General features: G+C 40.7%; 2 protein-coding genes across 17 annotated transcripts; one reads left to right on the forward strand and one right to left on the reverse strand.

Annotated features, from left to right (window-relative positions):
* Window positions 1-48: 48 nt before the first annotated feature.
* On the reverse strand, window positions 49-8,527 carry Msantd5 (Myb/SANT DNA binding domain containing 5). 6 transcript variants are annotated; one of them, XM_063269604.1, is made up of 5 exons: window positions 8,282-8,527; window positions 2,536-2,633; window positions 1,566-1,653; window positions 758-1,063; window positions 49-453 (listed from the first exon to the last, which is right to left on the reverse strand). In XM_063269604.1, the coding sequence occupies exons 2-5, from the start codon at window positions 2,554-2,556 to the stop codon at window positions 194-196; spliced, it is 675 nt and encodes a 224-aa protein (XP_063125674.1). In that variant the 5' UTR covers window positions 2,557-2,633; window positions 8,282-8,527; the 3' UTR covers window positions 49-193. The 6 variants fall into 6 exon arrangements, with proteins under 6 accessions (XP_063125674.1, XP_063125677.1, XP_038942487.1 ...); XM_063269607.1 differs by having other exon boundaries at window positions 2,452-2,633; XM_039086559.2 differs by having other exon boundaries at window positions 2,510-2,633; window positions 8,282-8,303.
* Window positions 6,502-24,504, forward strand: Clk4 (CDC-like kinase 4). Of its 11 annotated transcripts, NM_001399429.1 has the most exons (16): window positions 7,878-7,961; window positions 11,731-11,891; window positions 12,762-12,827; window positions 13,374-13,451; window positions 15,157-15,215; window positions 16,414-16,636; window positions 17,676-17,766; window positions 18,161-18,227; window positions 19,768-19,884; window positions 19,969-20,135; window positions 20,316-20,410; window positions 20,657-20,786; window positions 21,844-21,926; window positions 23,197-23,276; window positions 23,850-23,940; window positions 24,019-24,504. In NM_001399429.1, exons 5-16 carry the CDS (start codon window positions 15,163-15,165, stop codon window positions 24,157-24,159), a joined length of 1,338 nt encoding a protein of 445 aa, NP_001386358.1. In that variant the 5' UTR covers window positions 7,878-7,961; window positions 11,731-11,891; window positions 12,762-12,827; window positions 13,374-13,451; window positions 15,157-15,162; the 3' UTR covers window positions 24,160-24,504. The 11 variants fall into 11 exon arrangements, with proteins under 11 accessions (XP_063124653.1, XP_038941310.1, NP_001013059.1 ...); XM_039085382.2 differs by lacking the exons at window positions 7,878-7,961; window positions 12,762-12,827; window positions 15,157-15,215 and adding an exon at window positions 6,516-6,624; XM_039085381.2 differs by lacking the exons at window positions 12,762-12,827; window positions 15,157-15,215 and having other exon boundaries at window positions 7,805-7,961.
* The last annotated feature ends 2,192 nt before the right edge of the window (window positions 24,505-26,696 follow it).

Here is a 26,696-nt window from a genome sequence, read left to right on the forward strand (position 1 = left end):
TCCCTCTTTCCTTATGGACCCCACTGAAGTGACAAGGATAAGGCAGGAGAGAGTTACTATAAGGACCTTTATTTAACTCCACATTTTTCCCTTATGAGGTAGAGAAATAAGCCCACACCCACAAGGTTCACAATCCCAGGTTTTCGGAATATAAACAAAGAAAGGCCGCTTATCTTCATTGAGGATCTGGGTGTTATTCAGCGGTGGGCCATGGCTGCTGGAAGCTAGGGTCTCCTGGGGCAAAGTTAGGAAGTAAGTTTGGAGCTGACATTGAATGGCTGGGGTTCCAGTGCTCCCCTCTTGGAAACAGGGAGTCCTCCTGTGACATCATTGGTAGTGAATTCCCTTGAAGCTGTGCAGAAGGAGCAGCAACACCATAATCCCAAGGCTGGTTCCTGGGAGTTTGAGGGTACATGGAAAGTGAAGGGTTACCAGCCCCATCGTCGAGAGGACCTGAGAGGAAGAAGAGAGTCTTCATAACCATGGCAGCCTTACTCTCTCTGAATCATGCTAAGTGATGGTCTATTCTGTGTGTCAGGGTTCACCCCGAATATGTCTAATTCCCATTCCCTTGGGGTGACAAAAGAATGTAGACAAACACAGAGGACAGACATTTACTTTTGCTATGTTCAGTGGAGGCTTGTGGGAATGGGGATTCCCCTACACTGTATGCTCTGCTCCATTCTTAGGAAGGAGAGGTCAGCTGATGCTGCTCTCTACAGCACTTGAAAGGGCAGTGAATACAGAAGAAGCTAACCTGGGACATGGCTTCCCTGGGGACTGGAGCCCAGGATCCTGTACAGAGCTTCTGCATAAGGAGAAAATAAAGGTTCAATCCCTGGTCTCTCATTACAGAGCGTCCTGTGTAGATCCCGCAGGCTCAGCAGCAGGTCGAAACAGCTTTCCCAGCTCTTCCTCAGGCCCTGCTGATAGAGGCGTCTGCAAAGAGCCCTGGTCTTCTTGTGGATCTTCCTGCCCGGATGGCCCATTTCCTGTTCAACTACTTCCCATTCCAGCAGAAAGACCCTGATTTCAGAGTCGGTCCATGAGCTTCCAGTAGAACCTGCAGGAGATGGAGGGCTGTGATTAGCACCTTGACGTCATGTACATGCACATCCAAACTTTTCGTAAGGAGCTTTCCTACACACTGACAAATCAAAAGTGGCCTCGTTCAGTTACCAGGGGAATCAATCATGTGCTTGCAAGAGTAGAATTATCATTTGCTTTGCTCTTAATAGCATGGAGCACCCTCACTTGCAAGTAAGCTTGGATGTCTTCAGTTGTAGAAAATATATTACAGACTAAAAGGGGCTGTCACAGAAAAAGTACTACCTGGAGACATTGTCCCTGCCTACACTCAAGACTCCTCCTTTCAGGGTAGTGCTCACAGCCACCAAGACTTTGGGATTGCTGTAAAAAGCACAGAAACCTAAGACAACTGCAAGTCTATCCTTGACACAGCTGTCCACATCTGGGGTCTCACATAAGCCTATAAGTCTCAGAAAACACACATAGGATAGAATACTTTGGTTTTTTTTTTTTTCCTCAGAGTTGCCTCTGAATACCTGAGGGCCTTTGTCCTGCCCGCTTCCTACTCCGTCCCACATTGGATCCTTCAGTGTTTCTCAAACTTTCGCCTTGGTTTGCTTCTGTCTGTTCAGAAATGAACAATGAAAATATTTAAAATGTTATCATGCAACAAGAATCTGTCTCTCAGATGTGAGCAGATTCCGGAACCAGCCCCTCGCAGCATCACAAAGACAATGGACTCTTCACTCCTGATCTACAGATGCTGGTTCATTCTCGCCTAAGGGGACACCTTGGTGGTGAAGTGTAACCAGGGGAAAGATTCATGAATATTAGAGGAGCCCCCTGTTGGAGTGAAAGGCAAAAAACTGAAACCCCTCTCCTTTGAGAAGACCCTCAATCCCTTCCCGTCTGAGAAGTCCTCAGCCAGTCCTATACACATTGCTCCATTTAAACTTTGGTTGAAAACCTGAAACATACAGAATGGTTTTAGTCCATTGTTTTTTAACTAAGAATCATTTCTAAGATTGTAGCTAACCCATAATAATTGGGGGGAAATGGTGTCTGGCAACATCTTCACCAAGAAGCACAAAGGTAGAGACTGGGAATCATAGACAGTACAGTCTGGGAAAGGCAGGTGTGGTGGAGCAGTGGGTCCTCCTGTGATGGAGGCCACACTGGATCTGCCAACTCTGGGCCTGGCACTGAGCCCTGCTGTCTTTTATTTTATCTCAGTTCTGTTGGCAGTCTGAATGTCTGTATCCTATACCCTTCCCTGCTCTTCATAAGCACCTAGTTGCTCCTTCTAGCAGGTGTGATGGGAATGTCTTGGCACTGTGTTCACTTTAACGGAAAGGACACTGAGGGACGGCATGGCTGAACAGAGACCCATGTCTTTAATTTTCAAGGGTAGAAAAAACAAACCCTCATTCTGTTCCTTGTTAGGTTTTCGTGGTTTGAGTTTGTTGAGAAAATATCTTACATAACCCAGGCTATCCTGTAACCCACTCTGTAGACAGAGATGACCATCAACTTCTGCCCTTCCTGTCTTGATCTCCCAGTTGCTGGGGTTATACCCAGGAGTCAGGCACTCATATCATGTAATTCTGTGGAGAAAAAACAAAAAGAAAAAACACTGTTATATAGAGCAGCAAGGTTTGCAATCAGTAAGCAATTTTAATATGGATTTTAAGCCCTGAGACAGGAGAAAGTGAACTAGGAAGACTGAGTGTTAACTCCTCAAAGGAGAAAGTCATCTTTTCCTTTCTCTTTTCTCTTCTTTGTTCTTTGTCTTCCTTTGGAGACCCATGCTCTCCCTTTATCATACTAAGCAATTGTCTGGCCTGTGTGTCGTAGTCCAACTGTGAACAAGTCCTACTAGTGATGCCCTTGACTTCTTTTCCTGAATCCTAAAGTTTCAGATTGATTCTCCTGGCTCAGCTATTTATCCATCTTTTTTCTTTGGGTTTTTTTTTATGTTTCTTTAAACTACCCTGTCTTCCCCCTTGAGAATAGGACCACTGAACCAACCAAGCAGGGCACATATGTGCCCTTGTTTCTAAAGCAGAAAGCATGAGCCTGCACGGTTCTGCATCAGGTCCTCTGATATTTGTGGCTCTGTTTTTGCAGGACTCCTAACTATGGGAGCTGATGTATCTTTTACTCATTTGCCTGCTCTTGGGACTCTTTTCCTCCTATTGGGTTGCCTTGTCCAACCTTGGCTTTAGTTTTGTTCATCTGTCTGTTTTCACATGTTTAGTAACCAGTCTCAGTGAAGTCTGTTCTTTTTGGAAGTGAGAACCAGGCATATTCTTTTGAGGGGAGATGGCATATGGGAGTGGGAGGGAATTGAATTAGAGTGGAGGAAAGGGAAACTGTGTTCAGGATTTATTGTATGAGAGAATCTATCTTAATTTTTAAAAAAGTATTACTTTGTATACCCCCCCCCACACAACCTTTTTTCCCTCTTTTGTTCATCACCCAGGTTGTCAGTCATATTGGCAAACCCTTTGCCAGTTGAGCTACATAGTCATTTGGCAACTTTTTAATCATGGGTACAGGGAACATTGATCTGAGCTATTCCTTGTCTTAAGCTAAACAACTGAGATCCTTAGTCAGTCGGAATAAGAGGCATCTGTTGATCAGCAATTAAGAATTTCTTGTTTTACAGTTGAAGCCAGGAGTTAATTCCTTAATCCATGCACTGGTACGTGATTAATAGATTCCTATCAAGTGAATATAGTTTTCACGCTTTATTTGTTCATTTATCTATTTTGCTAAACAGCAGCAGGTTACAGTGGAAATTGAGAGGTAAATTGCTGTGGTGATGTCAGAACTGTACTCGGTAGTCTGAGATCTCTGTCCAGTCTCACATACATAGATGCTCAGTGTGAGGGAGGCTGGATGTCATTCCCACTTCAGGACAGCTCTCTTAGGCAACCAGGGTCACATCAAAGTCCTGTCTCCCTTTATCATATTAAGCAATTGTCTGATGATCCAGAATCCCAGGGTTTCCTAGCAAGTCTTAGTAACCCTTCCAAGGTGGATAAGGCCAGATCTGGTTGGCCAGTGTGCAGGGAGGGTCCCTAAGAAGTGCTCAAATGTGCATGATATAAAATGCTCTCATCGTACTGCTCTGTCCATTATAGGTCTTCCCATCAGTCATGGAGTGAAAATCAGGGCCTTCCTGCAGTAGTGGGATGTAGTTAAACAGGAAGTTGACCTCCCAGGTAGGGAGAGGCACAGAATTCCAGAGCTGTTTCCCAGAGGCTCTACCACCCAGGCCTGAGGAAGAGCTAAAGAAGCTGTTTCCACCGGTGTTGGGCCTGTAGGATCTGAACTAGACTTCTTAAAGCTAATAAAAACGACCAAGGAGTGAACCTTTGTCTTGTTCTTATGCAGAGGCACTGTCCAGGATCTTTAGTAAAAGATGGGAAGATGGTGGCCTCCCTGGTGTTTCTCTCTTATATTCACCTTTCAAATCCTCTCTATTGAGGGGTATGCTGGCTCAATAGAATGTGATAGGGCCTTCTACTGGTTCCCTCTGTGCAAGGTGGAAAAAACTTTTCCACCCTGTCTCCCTATTTCTTGTTTGTTCAGTAATAATATTGTGGTCCCCACTGTTGCAGGATATTTGATCATGTTATGAACTCCCCCAAGATTGTGAACTGTTTCTAAGGTATGGCTCAGCCTTTGATCCTAGAGCTCTTTACAATAAACAAGTAGTTCATGGTGTGGCTTAGCCCTAGCACACACCTTTAATTCAAGAACTAAATAAAGTCAACCATGGTCAAGAGGCAGAGCAAGTAACCACCTGACTGGAGTGAACATAAGTAAACAGAAAGGAGGGTCTTTGAACTGAAGGGCATTTAACACAGTGTGAAGGAGGAGAAAGGGCCTTCTCCTCCTGGGATATTGGTAGAGCTTTTTCCTTCTGGGACATTGGTCGTATAGGAAGGTCAGCTGGGTGGTTTCTCTGCCTCTCTGAGCTAGCAGGCTTTCACAATAGCATCTGGCTCCCCAAGTCTTTATTTGGTAAGTTAAATGGCTGGGATTTTTGTTTCTTAAAATAACACCCTAGGGGTCATGCATGCTAGGCAAGCATTTTACCAACTGAGAGAAAGACAATACATATTAAATGTTGAGAAAAAAATGCAGTAAGTAGAATTGGGGAAGCCAGTAAGAGTTGTTTTGTTTTGTGGGATTGGGTCTCATGTAGTCCTGGCTGCCTTAGAACTTACTGTGTAACCTTCACATGACCCTCCCTCCACATTCTACCTCTCACATGCTGGTTTCACAGCTCTATGCTACTGGTCTTGGTGTCTAGAATTGATTGATTGATTGATTGAATGATTGATTGATTTAACTAAACTTAGTCAATACCACCAATTTTATTCAATTAACAATAATTGATAGGAGGGACCCAGGAGACGGCTCAGTGAGTAAGGACATTTCTACCAACACTGTCAATCTTAGTTTGATCCTCAGGACCCACTGTAGATGGAGGGAACTGACTTCTTTATGTCTTTCTCAGCTCTCCAAATTTGTGCCATGGCATGGGTTCACTGATCACCCATTCCAATCTCTAGATAGATTCAACTAAAAATTTTAATTTAGATTTTAGTTTGACTAATATAGGGACATAGTGACTAGTAATGTGTGATAGACTTTAAGAGATTAACAAGACATTTAGCTACTAATTTAATTTCCAGGGACTCCATCCTTGGATACCTGCAAGTGTCAATGACCTCAGTTTACTTTCTAGTTTTCCAATCTAATGCGGGATGGAGTTACTCTAAGAATCCATTATTAGAAGGAATTCTACCTTCTCTATAAACTTTTGGGCATGACCTAGTCAAAGTTTTTGGTAAATGGTTTACTCCCACGGTTTCTAGAGCCAATATCAGAAAGAGTCCTGAAGGCTGATCAAGTACCTCTGGAAAATATTTCCAAAGGGTACGTGCATCTGTTTTCTGGTCCTGGCTCTGAGACCAGTTCAATGATGGGCCAGACCTAAGAGCCAGCAATTAGAAACCTGTAACAGGAGGGTTTCTATAAGTTCCAGGCAAGCTTGAACTAAATAATACGTCCCAGATCAGCTCTGTGTATACAAAGATTATCAAAAATGAGAAGGGGAGAGAAGAGGAAGAAAGAGGAGTGGTGGAAGAAGGAGAGAAGAGAGACACATATAATTAAAGGAGCAGTCTAGGGTCCATCCTGTATTCCCTATGAAATGGCCTGAAATCAGTTACTTCCTGCCACTCCATATGCACTGCAAAGTGAACTGGGAATTGGGATGCTTTCAACATTGTTTGACTGAATCTTTGTTACTCGTGTGCTGTTTGACTTTCTCCTCAGGAAGTGTTAGAAATCCTGGGGGAAATTGGGATATTGTCCGTCTTGGGCAGTGTAGTATGCCTGAGAGATCCATTGTGACTCATGGTGTGGCCTTTAATCAACTTTGCTAAATGTGAAGGGATTCATTGTTTCATAATGGGAGCTTCAGAGACAAATTGGCTTGAAAAGTGGCTTTTAAAGACAGACCCTTTTGGTCTTGCCAAAAGATGGACTTGGAACATTTTCCTCTAACTAAGAAAAGTAAGTTGTCTTTGACTTTGTCAAATGAATGGAGGCAGTCAGTATGACAGTGAAACCATAAGCTCTCTGGAGCTAGCAAGGCTGACCTGTGAATGGTGTTTTCAGGAGTTAAGTCTGTAATTAGAGCAAGGAGCTGGTAATCACCTCAGGGTTGTCTAGATTACTAAGACTGTCTATAAAGAGATTGGCATAGAGTATTTCATTAATCTGGTAATGACAGCTCATATTTATGATCCCAGCTCTTTGGGAAGAAGATGAGAGGAGGACCAGAAGTTCAACCTTAGTGGGTTAGGCAGTATTTATAGTGTTGGATTCTCAGCAGGCTTTGTTTAGTTTTGATCTCATGTAGCCCAGACTAGCCTTGAACTTGCTATCTAGCCCAGAATGACCTAGAATTCCTGATCCTACTGTTTCTAAATCCTAAGTGTTGGGTTTACAGGCCTATACCACAAAAACCTAGTTCTCTGAAATTAAAAAAAAAAATAGAAAATTCATTATGTCTTCTGACCACAAATGTCCATTTGTTGAGTAACTGTAATAGAAAATGATGAGGCTGCCATGGTCGTAACTAGAATACTGTCAGAAGTCTTAGGACAAATTTTCCCATTCCTTCTGATGTGCTGACTGAGAAGGCGAGGAGAAAGAAAGAGAGGAAGGCAAGGAGAAAGGAGAAAGAGAAAGGGTAAGCACCCGCTACGCTTGTTTTTAGAGGCATATTCAAGTAAACGTCTCCAAATCCAGTTTAGAGCGGAAACGCCAGATGACAGACATAGCCTGGTCACTGAGCTGCCCTAGCAGGGAACATTCGCGGACTCTGAGCTCTGGTGGCTCTACCTGGAGCTGAGGTGCCGAGAAGATTGAGGGTTGACTGGCAGGCCGAGTGCGATGAGCGTCCCGCTTTAAGATGACGGGAAAAGGTCAGAGGTTGGCCCTACCCAGCGTGGCAACGCCCAGCAAAACTCTTCTTCAAGAGCCCGACACGTGCCGTAGATTTAAGGCGATCTTCCAGGTTCACCCAAGAACAGAAAGAACCTCGACTTGACAGGCTGACAGAACTCGTCCTACAGGCGCCTTGGCGCTGCGCAGCCGCAGTATGAATGATAAAGCCCCCCGCCCCTGACGTCACAGACCCCCGCCCCCTTGCAAGGTCTGTGGGCGGGCACGGGGCTCCGTGACGCATGCGCGCTTGCTCGGCGTAGGTGGCGCTGGATCCACCTGAGGAGGTTGTAGGGTGACGGCGCGGACGCCATTTTGTCGGTGTTTGTCGCAGCGGCTGGAGAGAAACGACGGCGGTTTGGCGACATTTCTCGGCCAAAAGGCCTTTTGCTTTTGCGGAGGTGAGGTGGGCAGTGTCGCTCAGCTAGGTGTCTGAGGAAAGAGTGGGCTTTGGGCGTCAGCACCCGAGGGTGCGTCCGCGGGGCTGGCGGGGTGCCTCTCAGCCGGCGGCGACAACACCCGAGCTGCTGCGGTTTCGCCTCTCTAGTCAAGGCCCGCAGGCCCCGGGTTCGCCCGACGGTGCTGTCCGGCAGCTCGGGCCTCACTCACCTCTTGCCACGGCTTCGCCGGCCATCGCAGGAACCAGCAGGGAGACCCCTTGGCGGGACGCATCCCCGACGCTAGTGTGGTCCGGAGTTGAGTCACCCAGACCCCTCCTCACCTTTCTCGGCTGCCTCGGCCGTTTGCATAACTGGAGGCTTTTCCAGAGTCCGATATTCGCCCTGTGTTTCAGCTCTAAGGGCCCTGGCCAGCTGCCCGGGGGAGGTAGGGCAGGCACTGCAGCGATCCAAGTGGTTGGAGTTCACCTCCAGCTTCGAGGAACACACTTGGGAAGGAAGGTTCGTCCTTCGTGCCAGGCGGTCACCCCCACACCCCTAAACCTCCAGACCTCGGTCGCCCTGATTGCCCTGGAACTATGTAGACCAGGCTGGACTCGAACTCCAGAGCTTCTCCTGCCTCTGCCTCCCGAGTGATGGGATTAGAGAGCGAACATTGCATATACATTGTGACAGTCCCCAAAACCCTGGACAGGTAGTCATCTGGTCTAATATTAAAGCTGCAGATATTTGGCCTAACTTTGAAAACTCACCCAAGGGCCTCTTGTACTCCACTTAAATGGGAGACCGAAATTTCTAAAGCGTGGTGGAGAATCATATTTCTAATATGAACATACTTACGGGTTCCGTTGTATCTTTTATTGAAAAAAATACCGAGGGGTGTAACATTTTTTTAAGTATTAGAGATAGTGTAATATTTCGAGGTGGTTTTTCTTTCCTGTGTATGTGAAGGAACTTTAATCTCATGAGCTCAGAAATCTTTTACTTTGCCTCCTAAGTAAATATTTCTTAGTTGGTTTTTTGAAGCAAGGTCTCCCTGTGAAGACCAGGTTGTCCTTGAACTTGATCAGGGCTCCACCTGCCTTTGCCTCCAGGGTGGTGTGTGCCACCACCACACCTGTCTAAGAAAATTATTTCCGAACTTTGCTAGAGATAGAGTAGGGGTGGGACATGTTCATCAGGGCCTGTTGGGACTGGGACCCACTGATAGACTGCTAGGTGGCTTTGCATGTTAGTAACTTGATAAGTTGAGAATTGTCTTGTGAGAGGTAAACTGGCTGTGGCAGTGTGGAGGGGGAGGGAGAACTTGAAGCAAGCACCCAAGTCTTGCGAAACCCTAATGGCCAGTCATAATGATGAGTCATCAGAAGCTGTAAGTTTGACTGCTGTTTTTTAAGAGTGCTTAGCCTGTAGCCCGGTAGCTTGAGATTCAGAATTCAGTTCCCAAAGAAACAGAGGAAAAAAGCTTTAATCAAACCAAAAACCTTAAATACAGTTTTGATAATAAAAGGAATGTGTCCACAGTATTCCAGTAAAAATGGGAAGATGAGTTTTTCTGAAAGCGTGAGTTTTGGCTTTTGTCTCAAGTTTGCAGTGTTGTCTATTTTACTTTGCCATATTAAAATACTATATCAAAAGCAATGCTTGGCTTTTACCACGATACCTAACACGAATTTAGGATTTTTTTTTGGTATGTGGCTTAATTCATGCTTTCTCATTTTTAACTGAGCTAAAAGAGAAGCCACATTATCAGAAAGATGCTTGGCAGGCGAGAATTAGAAGAAAATATAGCTTACTGAATGTTTGGGCAGGACTGTATAGGTCAGTGGTAGAGTTTTGCCTAGCATTAGGAGCCTCCTCTCCCCATTACATCCTCAGTAATCAGGAAATAATAGTGATAGTATCACACCCTGATGTTGTGACGCACACACACCCTTTCTGAGGAGCGCTTTGGAGAACTGAAACTGCCTATCTTTGCAAGTCTGGAGTTTAATAGATTTGTTAGCTTATATTTCAGTCATTTAGGCAAGCTGAAGGCGGTCAACTAAATTGGTTTTGTTCCATTTGGGTCTTATTCAGCTTCTTTGGGTTCTTCTCCTCTGCTCCCACCCCTGAAAACCATTAAAATCTGCTTAGCAGAGTTCAAAATTAAAGATTTAACTATGGAACTTAAAAGACTGCTCTTTTAAAGGACTTTTAGACTTTAGGGAATCATGTGCCCTCTTGTGGCGTCCATGGGCAACTGCACTCATGTGTTGCTCTTCCCCAGTCTACCCCATCCTCATTAAAAATAAAATTAATCTTTTAAAAATCGATTTAAGGGAGCAGAGTAGTTAAGTGGGTAACAGTGCCCACCTTTAATCTCTGAGACCCACATAATGAAAGGAGAGAATTAACCCTGGCTTGCAACAGTCCTATACATTTAAAAGGATAGAAGTTAGTTAGATCCTGAGCCTGGGGGAAATCCATAGGAGGCTGTAGATGAAGTCTGGGAACTGTTACCATTACCTGATGTCACTGGTCATGTCTCAGTTTAAGGATCAAACTAATTCTGGCATTTAGAGAAAGGAACTCTGTTACAGAGTCTAAGGAAAAAGAAATCTCATTAATGAAAAGCTTTTTACCTTTAAACCAATTACTTGCTTGCTTCTCTCAATTATTTGTATTAAACTTTGCCAGGCTATAGGAAGTTTGTGATACTATTGGAATAGACTTTCGTTAACTACAGTTGTAGGTGTTATTCTTAAATATTCAGATCTAGCTGAAAGGTAGTGGTTTACACCTTTGATTCCATCACTCTAGAGGCAGATGGATCTCAGAGAGTTTGAAGCGTAGTTCACAGAGCTAGTGCCAGACCTATACCAAGAAACTTCCTGTCTTAAAGGGAAAAAAAAATGTGCACATTCATTTCAGTCTTGGTTTTTAAAATCCAATTTGAGAGACTGGGAATGTAGCTTAGTTGGTGGAATTATTAACATAAGTGACCTAATTTTAAAAATCAGCATAAGCAGAAGGAATACAAAAAATTGTGTTGGGAGTGCACGTGTACATTTTGTTGAGTATGTGGTCCAGAGGTCAACATAGGGTATCTCCAGAGGTCTCCACATTTTTTAGGCAAGGACTTTCGTTGAGCCCAGAACTTGCCAACTGAGCTAGACTGGGCTAGCCAGTGAATTTCAGGGATCCATATGCCCCCATCTGAAGTTACAGGTCTGTTTTGTGGTGCCTGGCTACTTATGTGGATGTGAGTGATCCGAACCCAGGTCCTCATACTTGCATAGCAAGCACATTACTGAGTAATCTTTCTAGCCCTTGAGCAATTTTAATTGGCCCTTTAAAAAAAGTTTAAAGACTAGCCAGGTGCATTAAGAAATGCCTTTAGTACCAACACTTGGGTAGCAGAGGCAGGCAGATTTCTGAGTTTGAGGCCAGAACTCAGAACTTGTCTACAGTTAGTTCTAAAACAGCCAGGGATATCTGAGAAACCCTGTCTCAAAAGACAAACAGAAACTTAAAGTTAATGAGTGTTTCTGAAGGCAAGCACTAAGTAGTGAAAGAAACCGTATTAAAGGTTCCATGCTGTCTGTCGTTTAGTACTAGGGTCAGTTCCATTCAGCAGTCATCTCACATAGGAGTGGTATTGTGTTCTAAGCTTTGGGAAATTTATCTAAGAGCCTATGTGACCCTCTGTACGAAGTATTCATATTTAAGCAATGGTAATGTACAACCATCTTTAGCTTCCCACTCACTCTCATTCCCTTCTCGTTAACAGATGCGGCATTCCAAACGAACTCACTGTCCTGATTGGGATAGCAGAGAAAGCTGGGGCCATGAAAGCTACAGTGGAAGTCACAAACGGAAGAGGAGATCTCATAGCAGTACGCAGGAGAATAGGCATTGTAAACCACATCATCAGTTTAAAGACACTGATTGGTAAATGACTTGTATTTTAAGTTTTAACAATTTGGCATTTGCTTATATAGCTTTTATCAAATTTGGAATTCAGACAAAAAAAAAAACCGATTCAGGGGGAAAAAACCACAGAGTGTCATAGGCTTAGTATATATAGTATCATACTGCCTAGACTAAAGCTGTGAATAAAATAGTTTGTCCTGTGTCTGTCTGGGATCAATAGGAGACAGTAACTCAGCAGGTGACTAAAACTAAAGGCTCTGAGGATGTGGTTCATCTGAGGATGAGGAATACTTGCTACCTATTATGTGTGAGGTCCCAAAAGCCTTAGAAACCCCTCCATCAAAAAAGGAGGAGGAAGTCAAAAGATTATATTCAAGAACATATACAAAGTTGAATAATGATACCCAATGAGTAGTTTTAACTGTCTATAGGAAGGTGGCATATGTATTTGGGTGTGCAAGAAGTGTTTCACAATTGAGATATCATAGCATGTGGTTAATCCAGATGAGAAAAGCAGCAAATGCTATCTGAGATCATTCAAGTGCTTTGAGGAAGAGCCATTCATGTTACATCTGCAGGTTATATTTATAGAACACCAGTGGGTATGTCTGTCTGAGATTTTTAGAAACTTGCATTATATTTTGAGAATGTTTTTACAGACATTCTCTGGTAATGTAGGATAGAGCCTCAGTAAAAGTTTGTGATAGTATGTCTTATTTTATTATAATTATAAGATTTGAAGGTAATATTTTTATATAGAATGAAAAGTATCTTAAAGTTCTAAATAGTAAAGAAAGGCTAGGTGAGTCATTTCTTTCACTCTGCCTTCCATTAATTTCCCTTTCTCATTTGTTTTGTTGGTTCTATGTTTTCTCCTTGTTTGTACAGATGTTCCATTGGGGCTGTTTACCAGATTGCTTTCTAAATTAGCCAGCTGGGGTTACTTTAAAAACAGTATGTAATTTTTTTTCCTTCTCCATGCTAAACAGAGTTGTCTGCCAAAGAGCTTGTTTGTAGTTCTTGTAAACTAATCATATTTTATCAAACAGTTATGTAAGGGGTACTGGGTGAGGTTATGGAAGGTTCAATAACCAGACCTTATTAATGAACACCATACAAATTGTACCCCATTATTAATGAGTACAAGATACTCTTTAAGGCTTACTATCTTACAACAATTATACGTAGTGCTAGAGTATATTATATATGTGAAAAGGTTGATTTGAGTGATTTGTGTTCATTATAATTATAAAAACCAGTCAGTCCAATTAACCACTAAGCCAGCACTACCATTCTTGACATTAACATCAGACACATTGGTGGTTATTATTCACCACCATCCAAACTATTCACCAATTATAAACATCTTTCTGAAAACTAAAGTTTATGAGTATTTTAATAGTTACTGGGAAATTGAAGCAGCAGCAAAGTGTGAAAAGGAGCAGGGGTATGGAAACCATTGCCCATTGCTTGACTAAATTATTTCTGTCTGTTCCTAAGGGATCTTTGTGTACAAATCTTTGCCTGTGGTTATTTCCTGAGAGTAGATTCTAAGAAGAGGCATTTTCAAGTTAAAGGGTATGAAGTTTTACAAGGTTCTTGCTGCATATTCTCATTTCTTTTTCTAGAAAGCTTATAACATGCTCCTTGGTCCTGTCTCTATAGTTTTGTCTGTTTTAAATGGTTTTCTTAATCTGAATTTCTAAATTTTAGTAAATTTGTTCAGCTTTTTGAAGAATTTTTATGTCAAGTGTTTTCTACTAAAGTATTTCTTACTGATTTACAAGATGTTTTTATTATGTATTATTTTAACCCTTTGTCATCTGCATTATAAGGCATTTTTCTCCTGATTTTCCTTTGGCAATGGCCTGTGAGTTGGTCTTCCTTTCAGCAGGTTTAATCTATTCTGCCTCAAATTCCAGGAAGACCAACATGGCTATAAATTACATACATATTTGTATGTCTCCTTGTAACACGGAGTACCAAGTTTTAAACCTTTGATGAACTTCATATGACTAGAAATCACCTAGGAGGTATGCAGACTTAGATTTGGAACTCAGTGTGACCTGGGTCTTCGTTTGTAAACTCTATATTCAGTATTAATGTAGTAGTCTGTCCTTTCAGAAACACCTTTAGTTTAGTGACACATTCTCCTGGGTGAAAATCGGCTCTGGATGCAGTCATCTACTTGCCATCTACAGAGTAGGAACATACATTTCAAGCCTCTGGCTGGTGGTGCTGTCTGTGTAAGTGGAAGTGTGTGATGGCACTGTGTTACTATGTTGGTCTGGAATTTCTTCTGCTTTCCACCTTGTCCAGATCCTGGCCTTCCTTTAAGACGCTTATCTGCTTCCAATCTTTGTCATGGATTCCTCCTTAATCATTTTAAGCAAATAGAATTCTTTGCCTTTCCTGAGTCCTAAGTGTTCATTTGCACCTTTTCAGCATTTTTTGCATTGTCTATTTTGATTTTTTTTCCTTTTTTTTTTTTTTGTGAGAAATCTTAAATTGTTCACTTGTTGTCAATTTGCCTTATATAATTTTATTTTGTCTTCCATAGGACCTGTGTGGAAATAAAAAAAGCCAATTCACTTAACAGTTTTACTGGGCATTTAGTGGATATTTTTTAAAAAATTAAATCTGTTGATTCTGTCTACCATGTCCACAGCTTGTATAATTCTATAGTCTTTAATCTCTAAACTTTGGTCTTTGGTTGTCATAAATTGGAAAGGTCCTTCTCATGCTAGCTCTGCTCCTGATAGTATCACCGCCCCATTTTTTTTATTGTTGGTAGATTGTTTTGGATTGTCAGCAGGGCCAGTTTCATGTGTATTCCCATTAAGATTATTATTAGTCTAGTTTTTTTTAATGATAGACTTTGGATCTGGTGGGTGTGTGATACTTTGTAAAATTAAATAGGATGCCTGTAGAAGTGTGGCTAGCTTCTTGTTTTTCATCTAGATCTCTGCTTCAGACCAACTGTCTCAGGCCCAGAGTTTAATCCTAATAGCCTGACTTGTTTCTCCAAAAATTAAGGAGAACTTGAGAATGACACTAGGCAATAAGAAGGCCCAGCCTGAATTAGATGCCAGTCTTGTTGAGTAGTAGTCCTGGGGATATTTCTATTCCTGCTTAAACCAGCACCCAGGAAAGAAAATAACACCATATTCTGGGGAGTGTAAAGGGGTTGGCGGGGCAGTGCAGCAACATCTGTCACTCCATTGCTTGTCAGGATTATTTAGCTGATTTGTCTGACTGGGCAGGTGTCCCCTCTCTCCCCCAGTGCTCCATGTGCATCCCTCTTGAAGCTTCGCACTCTGTTGAAGAGGACACTCATCCCAGGTAGAGGGGGGATGGGAAACTGGGCCAATTGAATCTGTCCTTTTCTTACCATCAGATCAGGACACTCAGCTGGGATCCATTGACTTCCTGAGGTCCATGGCCTCCGTGAAGTTCTTGCCAAGTTTTGTTTATGCATTTGTACGTTTCTTGGGGAAAAGGGTCTGCACCTTTCTTCAGGTTCTTGGAGAATCTGTAGATGCACTGTGGCACTAGAAAATGCTGTTTGCTGTTTCTTGGGTATTTTTTAAGCAAGAGTCACAGGAAATTAGAGAGGCAAGTAGAGTGGGAGGATGACCACAGTCCTGAACTCTTTCTTGTACAGAAGGTCTGTTTAGATGTATTTGGTACACGAGGCAGGCCTCAGAAGTTCTGGTCTCTGTTTCTCAAACAGGAGTAATAGAAAGCTTAGACTTAGAAAAGAGAGGAGACAGATTAGATGACATAGGGCAGGAGTGGCAGTTTGAAAATACCTTGGTTTTGCCACTAGCAAGCTCTGCAACAGTGCTATATCATTTAGGGATCTTAATCCAGTTAGTAAATGAAAAGGGCTGAAAGACATTTAAAGCTCCTCATGTCTGTGACACACATTCTGGAAGAACTCTTGGTCAGGGATATTGAAACTGCTCTTAGTTTAAGGGAAAGGAATCCTCTTTTGCCTTTCTCTAAATGCATGGCTCTGAGAGAGGAAAAGGAAGCCAGTTTCAGATGCTGCCTATGTTGTACCATCAGTGTATTTCAGAACAGGTTCGAAAGTTTGGTCTTGACTTTTTAGATGGTAAAGGAACATTTAATCTTCAGCATATTGTAATTGAAGCTTTGTTCCTTGGTATGAAATGGTTGACAGCAATTTCTAATGTATGGGATTTTTTTTGAGATGGTTTCTTGTGGCCCAGGCTGGCTCCAAACTTGTAGTGTACCTCAGGATGGCCTTGAATTCTTGATCCTCCTGCCCTCATCTTCCAAGTGCTAGGATTAAAGCATGCCTGGCTGTAGCAGTTTTATATGGAAAAAATATGGACCTATTTGGTTAAAAATTATTTCTTAAGCATTCTTAGATACATATAAATTTCATCTCATTGATTTGAATTTTCCCTTTTATTGAGTTAGCTGTGTAAACCAAGAATTCTTGAAAGTTTTGTTTGAACCACATTATTCCAGAATGAAGAGAATAATTTGAAATCCTTTAATGTGTTTGCAGTCACTATTTAGAAGCAAGATGCTTGAATGAGAGAGATTATCGGGATCGGAGATACATTGATGAATACAGAAATGACTACTGTGAAGGATATGTTCCAAGACATTACCATAGAGACATTGAAAGCACTTACCGGATCCATTGCAGTAAATCCTCAGTCAGAAGCAGGAGAAGCAGCCCTAAAAGAAAACGTAACAGACACTGTGCGAGTCATCAGTCACATTCGGTATGAGTGATTTGTTTTTATTTGAATGGATTGATCGTAAAGCTCTAAAAGAGTGATAAGTTTCTAAAAGTTGCTTAATGCAATTTGGATATGCTGTAATTATATTCATGTTACTTGAATCCTTAAAGGAAATGTACACGTTCTCATAATTGACCACCTGTGTATTATTTAGTCTTCATTTTGCCCACACACTCATTCTGCAAAACAGATCATGAGTTTGTTGGTTTTAATAGTAAGAACATCTTATTTTGTGGTTGTATAGTGTATTAAAAAATGAGGCACCCATTTTTTCTTCTATGAACGTAAAGTTTTTTTTTATTTTGAAAGAAACTGCTTTACTGGTAGTTGGAAACAACTCAGGCAAGTCACGCTGCTGGGGTGTTTAGCTGTTGCTGACTCCTGTGTAGTCTAGCTCCTAGCACAGTAAATCATTGTCTGCATTAATTTGCTGAAGCTGTGAGCCTGGGTGCTGAGCGGAAAATGTACTGAGAAAGTCTTTCATTTGTAAACTTTGAGATACCATTTCCCTCCCCCAAGTCTTCTCAATAGACCTAGCAGTTAGTAGATGGAAGATTGAAATTGGTCTTTACTTCCCCCTCTTACTATGATGTCCACTTTTAAATGTTGCTAAAAGAGAACAAATTCAGCTAATGTGGACATTTTCCTGACTGACTGAACAACTCAGCTCACAGCATATGGTTATAGCAGAATTAGTAACTCGTGACATTGCATTCTGTAGACTGCAGACTTCAATTAATCAGTATTTTAAAGAGACAATTGTGTTGTTTTTTTCTATTGCCACTTTAAGTATCTTATCTGAAAATCTGTTCCTTGCCATGTTTTTCTTCTGTAACATAAACTGTGCCCTGTGAATTTCTGGGGACTGAATTTGAAATTGCTCCTGCCAACTGTTCGTGGCCTGGTGCTTATCTGAATGCCTGAATATCTCCCCGCTGAATGAATTGCGTATTCTGCCCTGAATTCACTCTGATATATTGATTGGCTGGACGATCTTGGTGCTGCCCACTTGCCGTTCCAGAAGAGCCACCGAAGGAAAAGATCCAGGAGTATAGAGGATGATGAGGAGGGTCACCTGATCTGTCAAAGTGGAGACGTTCTAAGAGCAAGATGTATAGAATATTTTTCAACACTTTTTAAACTTTGCAGACAGAATAATCTTTTAAAGAATAGTTTGTCAGCGGGGGGCTAAAGACTCTTCATTGCTTTTTTGTTTTGTTTTTTGTGGGTTTGTTTGTTCTTTTGTATTTCTTCTTTTCTGTAGAATTTAAATATTTCTATTCTTAAAATTCCAAGATAATCAGTGGAGTTTGAGATTAGAGCAAGACAGATAGCTCTATCTAATTGCTTTGTAGCAACTGAAAATGCCATAACTTGAGCGATGAAACCTTAGTTATGCTTTGCTAAAGATCATTTGGAAATATGCCACACTTAAGCATTCATTGTATGAACAGCTGGGTACTTGTGCTAAAGTACTTAGATCTCTCTTTCTCTCCCTCACTTTAGATGAAATCGTGGACACTTTAGGTGAAGGGGCCTTTGGCAAAGTTGTAGAGTGCATTGATCATGGCATGTAAGTTTGCTTTTTCCTTTTTGAACATTCTGCTATATTTTACAATGTACTTAAAGTGGTTGCTACAAGTTTTCCTGAGAGAAATTCAACAGAATTTCTGAAATGCAATGTAATGTATGTGCCATGAGTATTAGTTTTATTGTGAATGGTGGCAGTTTTTCTCAGGTGGAAGTTACTCTGTAAAGGAATGCTCAAACAAGATATGTAGCATTCTGGTACTTTTGAATTGCAACATCAATAAAATACATCTAAATTTACATGTTAAAGTACATCTCCTGAACTACAGATTCTATTAAGACCTATAGAATAAAGTCTATATTCTCTGGTAAGATACATTGACTTTACCTACCTATTTGTACCACCTCCCTTCAGAACCTCTGCTCTGTAGTTTTACTACTTTTTGTAAGTGAATGTAAAAACTTAATTGAAACTACACATTTCTAAAATGATATCTATTTTTTTTTCATCAGAAATAGTTAGAAAGGGTATAAGTTTACTGTATATATATCAGTAGTTTTAAAAGTAAGGTTTGTCTTTAAACATATTTGGTGAGACTTACTATCATAGCTCCTTGATCTGTTTTCCAGAAACTGAGTTCACACTTGGAAATGTGTTTTTATCCCCATATTTGGAAATGTTTTATTGTTGAGCTTGGTTGTGGCTTAGTGGTACAGCATTTGCCTAGCAAGGTGCTTTTTCAGTCACTAGCCAAAAAAAAAAAAAAAAGTTTTAGCCCTTAATTTACTTTCATACCATTTTCTATGATTTTCTCAAAACACTGAGTTTATACTTTTTGGAGTGTTCCTGGAAATGCCTCAACCCAAGCCCACTGCCCTCAATGTAGCTATTACTCCATACTTGGATACAATGGGCCTGTAAAGTGCTGGGGTAGGGAGAGCTTCATAACTTGTAGGCGGGGTCTTTGCCCAGCTGTTTGATTTCTTTCACAGCTATCTTTCAGGCCCAGTTCTGTATTGTTGTGTAAATTGCTACTTTACTGAATGAATATCTGGAGCTTCATCTCTTTGTCATTGAACTGAGGCATAAAGGAGTAGGTCCTGTCGTTCTGTACTAGCTCCTGTGCCTTGTCTCTAGCACAGAATAGGTCCAGCCTGGTAAATGAACACAGTGCTTTGAACAGCAGCATACTCTGATTCTTAGCACACTGGAGCATGTGCGTGCGTGCGTTACTTTTAAATGTTTTGTATAAAATCTAGATAAAATTTTAGAAGCATGTTAAAATTTCTAAATATTACATGGATGGTTGCTTTGTTTTGAAAAGATGATCTGGTACCTAATATGGGCTCTGAAAGGTTAGAGCAAGTGTATGGGAACTTGTAATTACAGTTGTATTTTAGGAAGCTGAGGTAGGAGGAGCACAAGCTCAGTGTCAGTCTGGGCTACATAATGAGTTGAAGCACAGCCTGAGCAAGCTACTGAAATCTTGTCTCTAAAACAAAACAAAGAATGTTCTTTTCACAGAGGATGCAGTTTCATCCCACCTCTTGTACATTTAGCATCATCATCTTTTGTTTTCAAGGGATGGCTTACATGTGGCAGTGAAAATTGTAAAAAATGTAGGCCGTTACCGGGAGGCAGCTCGCTCTGAAATCCAAGTGCTGGAGCACTTGAACAGCACTGACCCCAATAGTGTCTTGTAAGTACACACTGAACCACAAGCTATCATTCTGTGTGAGCTGCTCACTTCTGTGCACTCAACTATTATTTTGATCTCTTTTAGCCGATGTGTCCAGATGCTAGAATGGTTTGATCATCATGGTCATGTTTGTATTGTGTTTGAGCTGCTGGGCCTTAGTACCTATGATTTTATTAAAGAAAACAGCTTTCTGCCATTTCAAATTGATCACATCAGGCAAATGGCTTATCAGATCTGCCAATCTATAAATTGTAAGTATTCATGAACACATATATTTTATTGTCTTTATTTTCTAATCAGCATATGAACACTTGCAGGTTACAGGTAAAGTTGATGTCTCTTTTGACCGTCATTTCCACTTCTCATCCCTTTTCACTCAACTGGCCCCAATTAAATCTCAGACTAATGATGGTTTTCTGTTTCCTTTGTAGTTTTACATCATAATAAATTAACACACACGGATCTAAAACCTGAAAATATTTTATTTGTAAAGTCTGACTATGTGGTCAAATACAATTCTAAAATGGTAAGTTAATGACTTATTTTAATTTTGTCTTTAAAATTAATTTTATCTTGGGGATCCTTGAGTGAGGGATTGGCTTCTGAGCCTGGGTATATTTTGATGTTCATCCACAAATGGAGTATGAATAGGATGTGTATATCCCAGTTGGGGATGGTGGAGAAGGGAGGATTCACTTGCAAGCCTTTTGAGTAGTTGTATAGAATGTTTATGTCTTTGTTGAGTTTCATCTTTATTCAATTGTGTCTCTAGAAACGAGATGAGCGCACGTTGAAAAACACAGATATCAAAGTTGTTGACTTTGGAAGTGCGACATATGACGATGAACATCATAGTACTTTGGTGTCCACAAGACACTACAGGGCTCCAGAGGTCATTTTGGGTTAGTAGACACCAGACTTCTTATACTTCTAATTGTTGAAGTCGTGGTTAACTAAAATGAGAATACAGAGAAGAGTTTTGCATGTTTCTCCTTATGACCATGTTTATGAAAGATATTCTGAGTGCTGATTTGTGGTTCTTAATTGATCTTAACATGGTGGGTATGCTTGCTTGTGATTGTGAGGTTATGTGTCACCTGTTTTCACTCCACTGCCAAGGTAAGGCTCTAGTACAAATGCCAAGGGCCTTGTTAGCAGACCTAGACATGAAATAGAGATGGAGCAGGAGGAAAGGGAGGGACTTAAAAGCAAGAGAGTCTCTGTGTTAGCCATGATGGGAGAAAGCTGGAAGGGAAAGGTTTGGAACTTAGGGAGCATGTGTTATACCTCAAAACTTAGAAGTCACTGGTCGGATTGGGAACTTGGAAGTAGGACACATAAGGTGCTATTGTTGATACAAATCTGAAATTGGAGTCACTGGAAAAGGATCTGGAGCCTGGGGGAATAGAATTCTATTTGTGTGGGTAAAGTTCCCTAGGATGAAGGCAGATTAGAGGGAAGTTATAGTTGAATGCCATAGTAGAGAGAAAGCAGTTGCTTTAAATATTTATTAACAGTCAGGTAATATTGGGAAAGGGTGAGAAAAGTGAGATGAGGCTCCAGAGTATGAGAGTTCATTGAGGAGTGGGGTAAAGGGCTGCAGTTAGCGCCCTGAGGGTTATATTGCAGTATAATGATTGAAGAAGATGACTTGTATCTGAGCCCAAGCTCTACGTAGGGTCTACAGATGTAAATGTATTTGCTATATGTTTTCTAATGGTGAGCATTGGAGAATGAACAAGTGACTAAATCAGGGCCAGCACCAACTATAGTTTTGCCATTTATATAAGACTGAAGAAATGCTACGTTCCAGACCAGCCTGAGCTACATGCACTAAAATTTTAAATCCTGAGGTTGCTGTTGTAGTCTCTGAGGTAGACTATAAAGAGTACTGGCATGTAGGGAAGGGTGAGCAGTTTAAAGTGTTAGATATAACATGCCTGTGTTTGTTTTGAATAGCTTTAGGTTGGTCTCAGCCTTGTGATGTTTGGAGCATAGGCTGCATTCTTATTGAGTATTACCTTGGATTCACAGTCTTTCAGGTATGTATCTAATACATTTTATTTGATGATCTTTAATGAATTTTATGTTAAACATGCTATATTTAGCATCCATAGTGGATATTTGCCATAGGTCATCATTGAAATTAAAACGTAAATATCATACTTCTGAAAGTACAGTTGGTTGAATTTCTACTACTACTGAGGTTGTAACTTGTTTCAAATGTGTATTTTATCCTTTAACATGTAGTTTATGAAGAGTTCATATTATGTGTTCTGGGTGTTTTTATTAAACTTTATAAGTTTACATTGGTGTTTAATGTGGCTAGTTACAATTCTGCTCTGGCTATGTTAACCTTGTTTCTAAAAACGTATACTAATAAAGCATAAAAATTGGAACTAGCTAGGCGTGGTGACATATGCCCATAATTCTGTCACTCAGGAGGCTGAAACAGGTGGATCAAGATTGTGAGCCTCAACTATATGGTGAAATTAAGGCTGGTCTTGGCTACAAAGGGAATATGCCTCACAGAACAAAATCCTGCTCTCTAGAACAAAGATTGGCAAATGGTGTGCTATTGTGAAAGTTCTCCCTGTTGCCTACTAAAAAGAAAAGGTCTTTTGCCAGCAGTTCACGTTTTTGGTCTGACCCTTCAGAGGAAAGTTGGCCAGCCTTTGCTCTAGAGACACCATTTCAGCTGTGTGTACAACTGCTGCTTTTCCCATTTAGCCAGCACCTATTCTAGGCTGCATTGTTTTTAAGAGTAAGGTCCTTGACCTGGGTATGTTGTCAGCTTTACTTACTGTGAGCTATGTGCCTTCGTGTTCAGAACTGTGGGGAGAATTGTTGGACTGGCTATATTATCTGGGATTAATGTTAGTAAGGGACCTAGTTAATCATGAACTAGATATGTTAGATACTTTTCATGTTGATTACCATAGAGACCTCTCCAGTTTATTTTAGACTGTATAGTGTTTGCACCAGACAGAACAGCTCTTTCATTGTCGTTCATCTTTGAAGAATTTCTGATGTAAATTGTGTAGCTGGCTAGTCTGGCCTTTTTGTTGTTGTGAATTATGTTTATTTATTTATTGGGGTGGGTACACACATGTGGAAGACAACTGGAGGGAATTGATTCTTCCACCATGGGAGTCCCAGGAATCAAACTCAGATCTTGGCAGCAAGTGCCTTTTACCCATTAAGTCATCTCTCTAGCCTTAGTCTAGTCTTTTATATCAGCCCATATTTTATGTACATGTAAGGAAGGCGAGGAGTGCTAAATCCCTTTTTTTTTCCCTGAATTTTTTTTAGACTCATGATAGTAAAGAACACCTGGCAATGATGGAGCGGATACTCGGGCCCATCCCAGCACACATGATCCAAAAGACAAGGTTTGTCTAAGACGCAGGCAGTGGCCTTAGCTTAGACTGTAATGGCATAATGCCGATTCTGAGGACTGCAGATTTTGAAGGAAAAAGAAATTCTGGACAAGTGATAACTTGGAGCTATAAAAAGTCATTTTCAGAACATAATTCTGTGTTTTACCTTGTGCTCTTGTGGAGAAAGGGGCTTTATTTTAGTTCTCAAGTTAACTTTTATGCAAATGTTTCTCTTAAGTTGATTAAAAACCAATACTTGTGAGAGCCCCTTCTTACTGGCGAAGATGTCCTTCCCCATCCCAAATCTGATGAGGTCAGAATTCACAGCCAGGAGCTATCCCTTTTAAAGTGAGCATTTTCTTATTTGTGAGTAACATAATTGAGATAACTAAAATCCCCCAGGATAGATGAAAGGAAGAAAGACTGTGTAAAGTATCATGTGTAATGCTGCTAATATTGTTTAAGTTACACACTGTCTGTTCAGTTAGTGAAAGATTTCTGTCTGTCTTATCCCCACCAGGGATTAGGGACAAAGTAATGATGTAGAGCTTATTTTTATTAATTTCAACTGTTTTTCTTTTATAGGAAACGCAAGTATTTCCACCATAACCAGCTAGATTGGGATGAGCATAGTTCAGCTGGGAGATACGTTAGGAGACGCTGCAAGCCGTTAAAGGTAAAGGAAAAAAGATAAATGATACAGTCACCTTTTCATTCCTGTCTTCATTTAACAAGACCATCTCCTCACCCCCAGGAATTTATGCTGTGTCACGATGAAGAGCATGAGAAGCTGTTTGACCTGGTTCGAAGAATGTTGGAGTATGACCCAACAAAAAGGATTACCTTGGATGAAGCTTTGCAGCACCCTTTCTTTGACTTATTAAAAGGGAAATGAATGGGAATCAGTGGTCTTCCTATATACTTCTCTAGGAGCAATTACTTTAAGACTGTGTCAGTCAACTAAACATTCTAATATTTTTGTAAACATTAAATTATTTTGTACAGTTAAATGTAAATACTGTATGTTTTGTATCAATAGCATAACTACCTTGTTAAGTATGGTGTTGATAATGAATGCAATATGAGTTAAAATGGATTTTCCTTTGATGTTAATTGCCATTTTTAAAGGCCTTTACAGTGCCCTTTGTGTCCAGTGGTAAACGTGATTGGTCTCATCTTTTGTACATTAAGGTTAACTCTGAAGTGTTTTTTTTTTCCCTCAAGTAAAAGGAAATCTTGACCACTTTGTGATTGAGTATTCTTTACACCTTATATGTTGAACTTTTCATGACAAAAGTGGGGTGTTTTTGTAATAGATTATTGTCAGCATACCCCACCTGCAGGACAGTTGGAGTGTGAGAGCATTTCTAAAGGCGCTGTTGAAGTTTAGTCCTGAAGCTGGCATTTCCATACAGTGTTTCTATTTTTGATCTTCCGTCTCATTCTTCAGTCCTATGCTGCTCTAAGCCTGTCGTTCCCCAGTGTGGGCTTCTGAGTCCCATCATTAGAAACCCACTACAGGCTGATCTTGATGTAAAAGGAAAGAAAAATGTTTCTAAAAAGTTAATGGTTGCTTCTCGGGGCTGGTAGATGGCTCAGCAGTTAAGAGCGTGTACTGTTCTTAGGACCACAGGCGTTCTTCCTGGCACCATGTTGGACAACCTACAAACACCTGTAACTCCAGCTCTCGGGGTTCCAATGCTGTCTTCTGACATCTGGGCGACTACACTAATGTGCACATACTCACTACGCATAATAATTTTCTCTTGTGAAAATTAACATTCTTAAAATGTTTCGCTTGTGTCCTAACTCACATTTTAATAGTTAAAGAAATGAGTAGTCAGGGTGGTACTTCTGCGGACATTCAGGCCAAGCATTCTTGGCCAATCCTTTGCCAAGCATCCCCCACCCCAACCCCTATCCCTTGAGCTCTCAGCTGCCTGCTCTTAACTGCCTTTCTTCCTGTATTGGTGCACTCATTTTCTGGAAAGTTCGCTGCTTTTCACAGTGTTTGCAGCTTCAGCACTAAATGGAAAGGGGCTTAGATTGGAAAATACGTGAATATGGATCATTTATAAATAATGGAGGTAATTTTTAAAACTTTAATTTGAATATTTCTTAACTCCCTACTCCCTTTTATTTCCCATTTTTTCTACATTCCCTTCCCTATACAAATACTTTTTATATATATATTTTAAGGAGATAGGTCATGCTGAAAAAACAAAGTTTTCTGATAGAAATATACTTGAGTTATTGAGGGAGGCTGGTTCTATATTAGAGATTTTTTTTTTTAACCTAAAGAAGGATGGTTTTAATGCAAGAATAGAATGAGTTTCCCCAAATATATAGCCCAGCTTCAAAACACTTGGAAGATTTTAAAACCACTCTACTGTTTAAATATCATGTAGTTTCACCATAATTCTGTTTTAAGTAAATTTTAATATGTATAATACCACCATCCTATCAAACACATTGGTTTGGGCTGGCAAATGGCCCAGGGGCTAAAGGTATTTGCTGCCAAGTCTGAGAAGTGAGTTTTCATTCATGTCTTGGTATACCCATACCTATACTCATACCTTCACATAAGTAAATATAGTTAAAAGTTAGCCAAAAAGGGGGTGGTGGTGGTGTTGTTTTGATACCTAGTCTAAGCTTGTCTCAAAACTTATACTGGGTTGCTTTATATATATAGGACCCAGCCAGGATGACATGTTGACATCTCACTGGCCTTTGCCCTCCCTGTTTTGATTTTTAGCTAAGGAGCCATCATATGTCTTTTAACTTATTCTAGGCTATTTTCATGACTGCTTTGATCCCCGCCCTGGGTGATGTGTTACTAGTAACTATGGTAACTAAGCGACTTCATGACAGCTCACAATGCACATTCTCAGCCATATAAAGTCCTTCTGGGTATCAATATTTTTGTTTTAAGCCATTGAATTATATTTTAGTGGAAGTTTTGTTTTGAGGCAAGGCCTTACTCTATAGTTCAGGCTACCTCAAAAATCCTCAGGTTGAATCTCCTGCCTCAATCACTGAGCATGGGGCCAAAGCAAATATGTCTAGATTTAATAAGATTTAAATTTTTGTTTTGGAGACAGAATAACATATAACCCAGGTTGGCCTTGAGCCTGCTGTATAACCATACTTACCATTGGACTCCTGATCCTTCCTGTCCCCCTCCCAAGTGTGGTGTTACAGCCCTACATAACCACCAACCCAGCAAGAAGTCTTACACATTCATCCAGAGAGTTAGGGTTTCCTTTGTATAAGTTCATATTTATCTAGTGTGGTTTCCTTTCTGCCCCAAGTTATTGTATTAGCATTTCTCTTTACTGTGGCTGTAATGATGAATTCTTCTACCTTTGTGTTGGAAAGTTTTTGACATCCCCTCCCTTCCATAAGATGGTTTCATTAGCTCAGGCTGGCTTT

This window comes from Rattus norvegicus, chromosome 10 (genome assembly GCF_036323735.1).
Source record: "Rattus norvegicus strain BN/NHsdMcwi chromosome 10, GRCr8, whole genome shotgun sequence".
Classification (NCBI taxonomy): domain Eukaryota; kingdom Metazoa; phylum Chordata; class Mammalia; order Rodentia; family Muridae; genus Rattus; species Rattus norvegicus.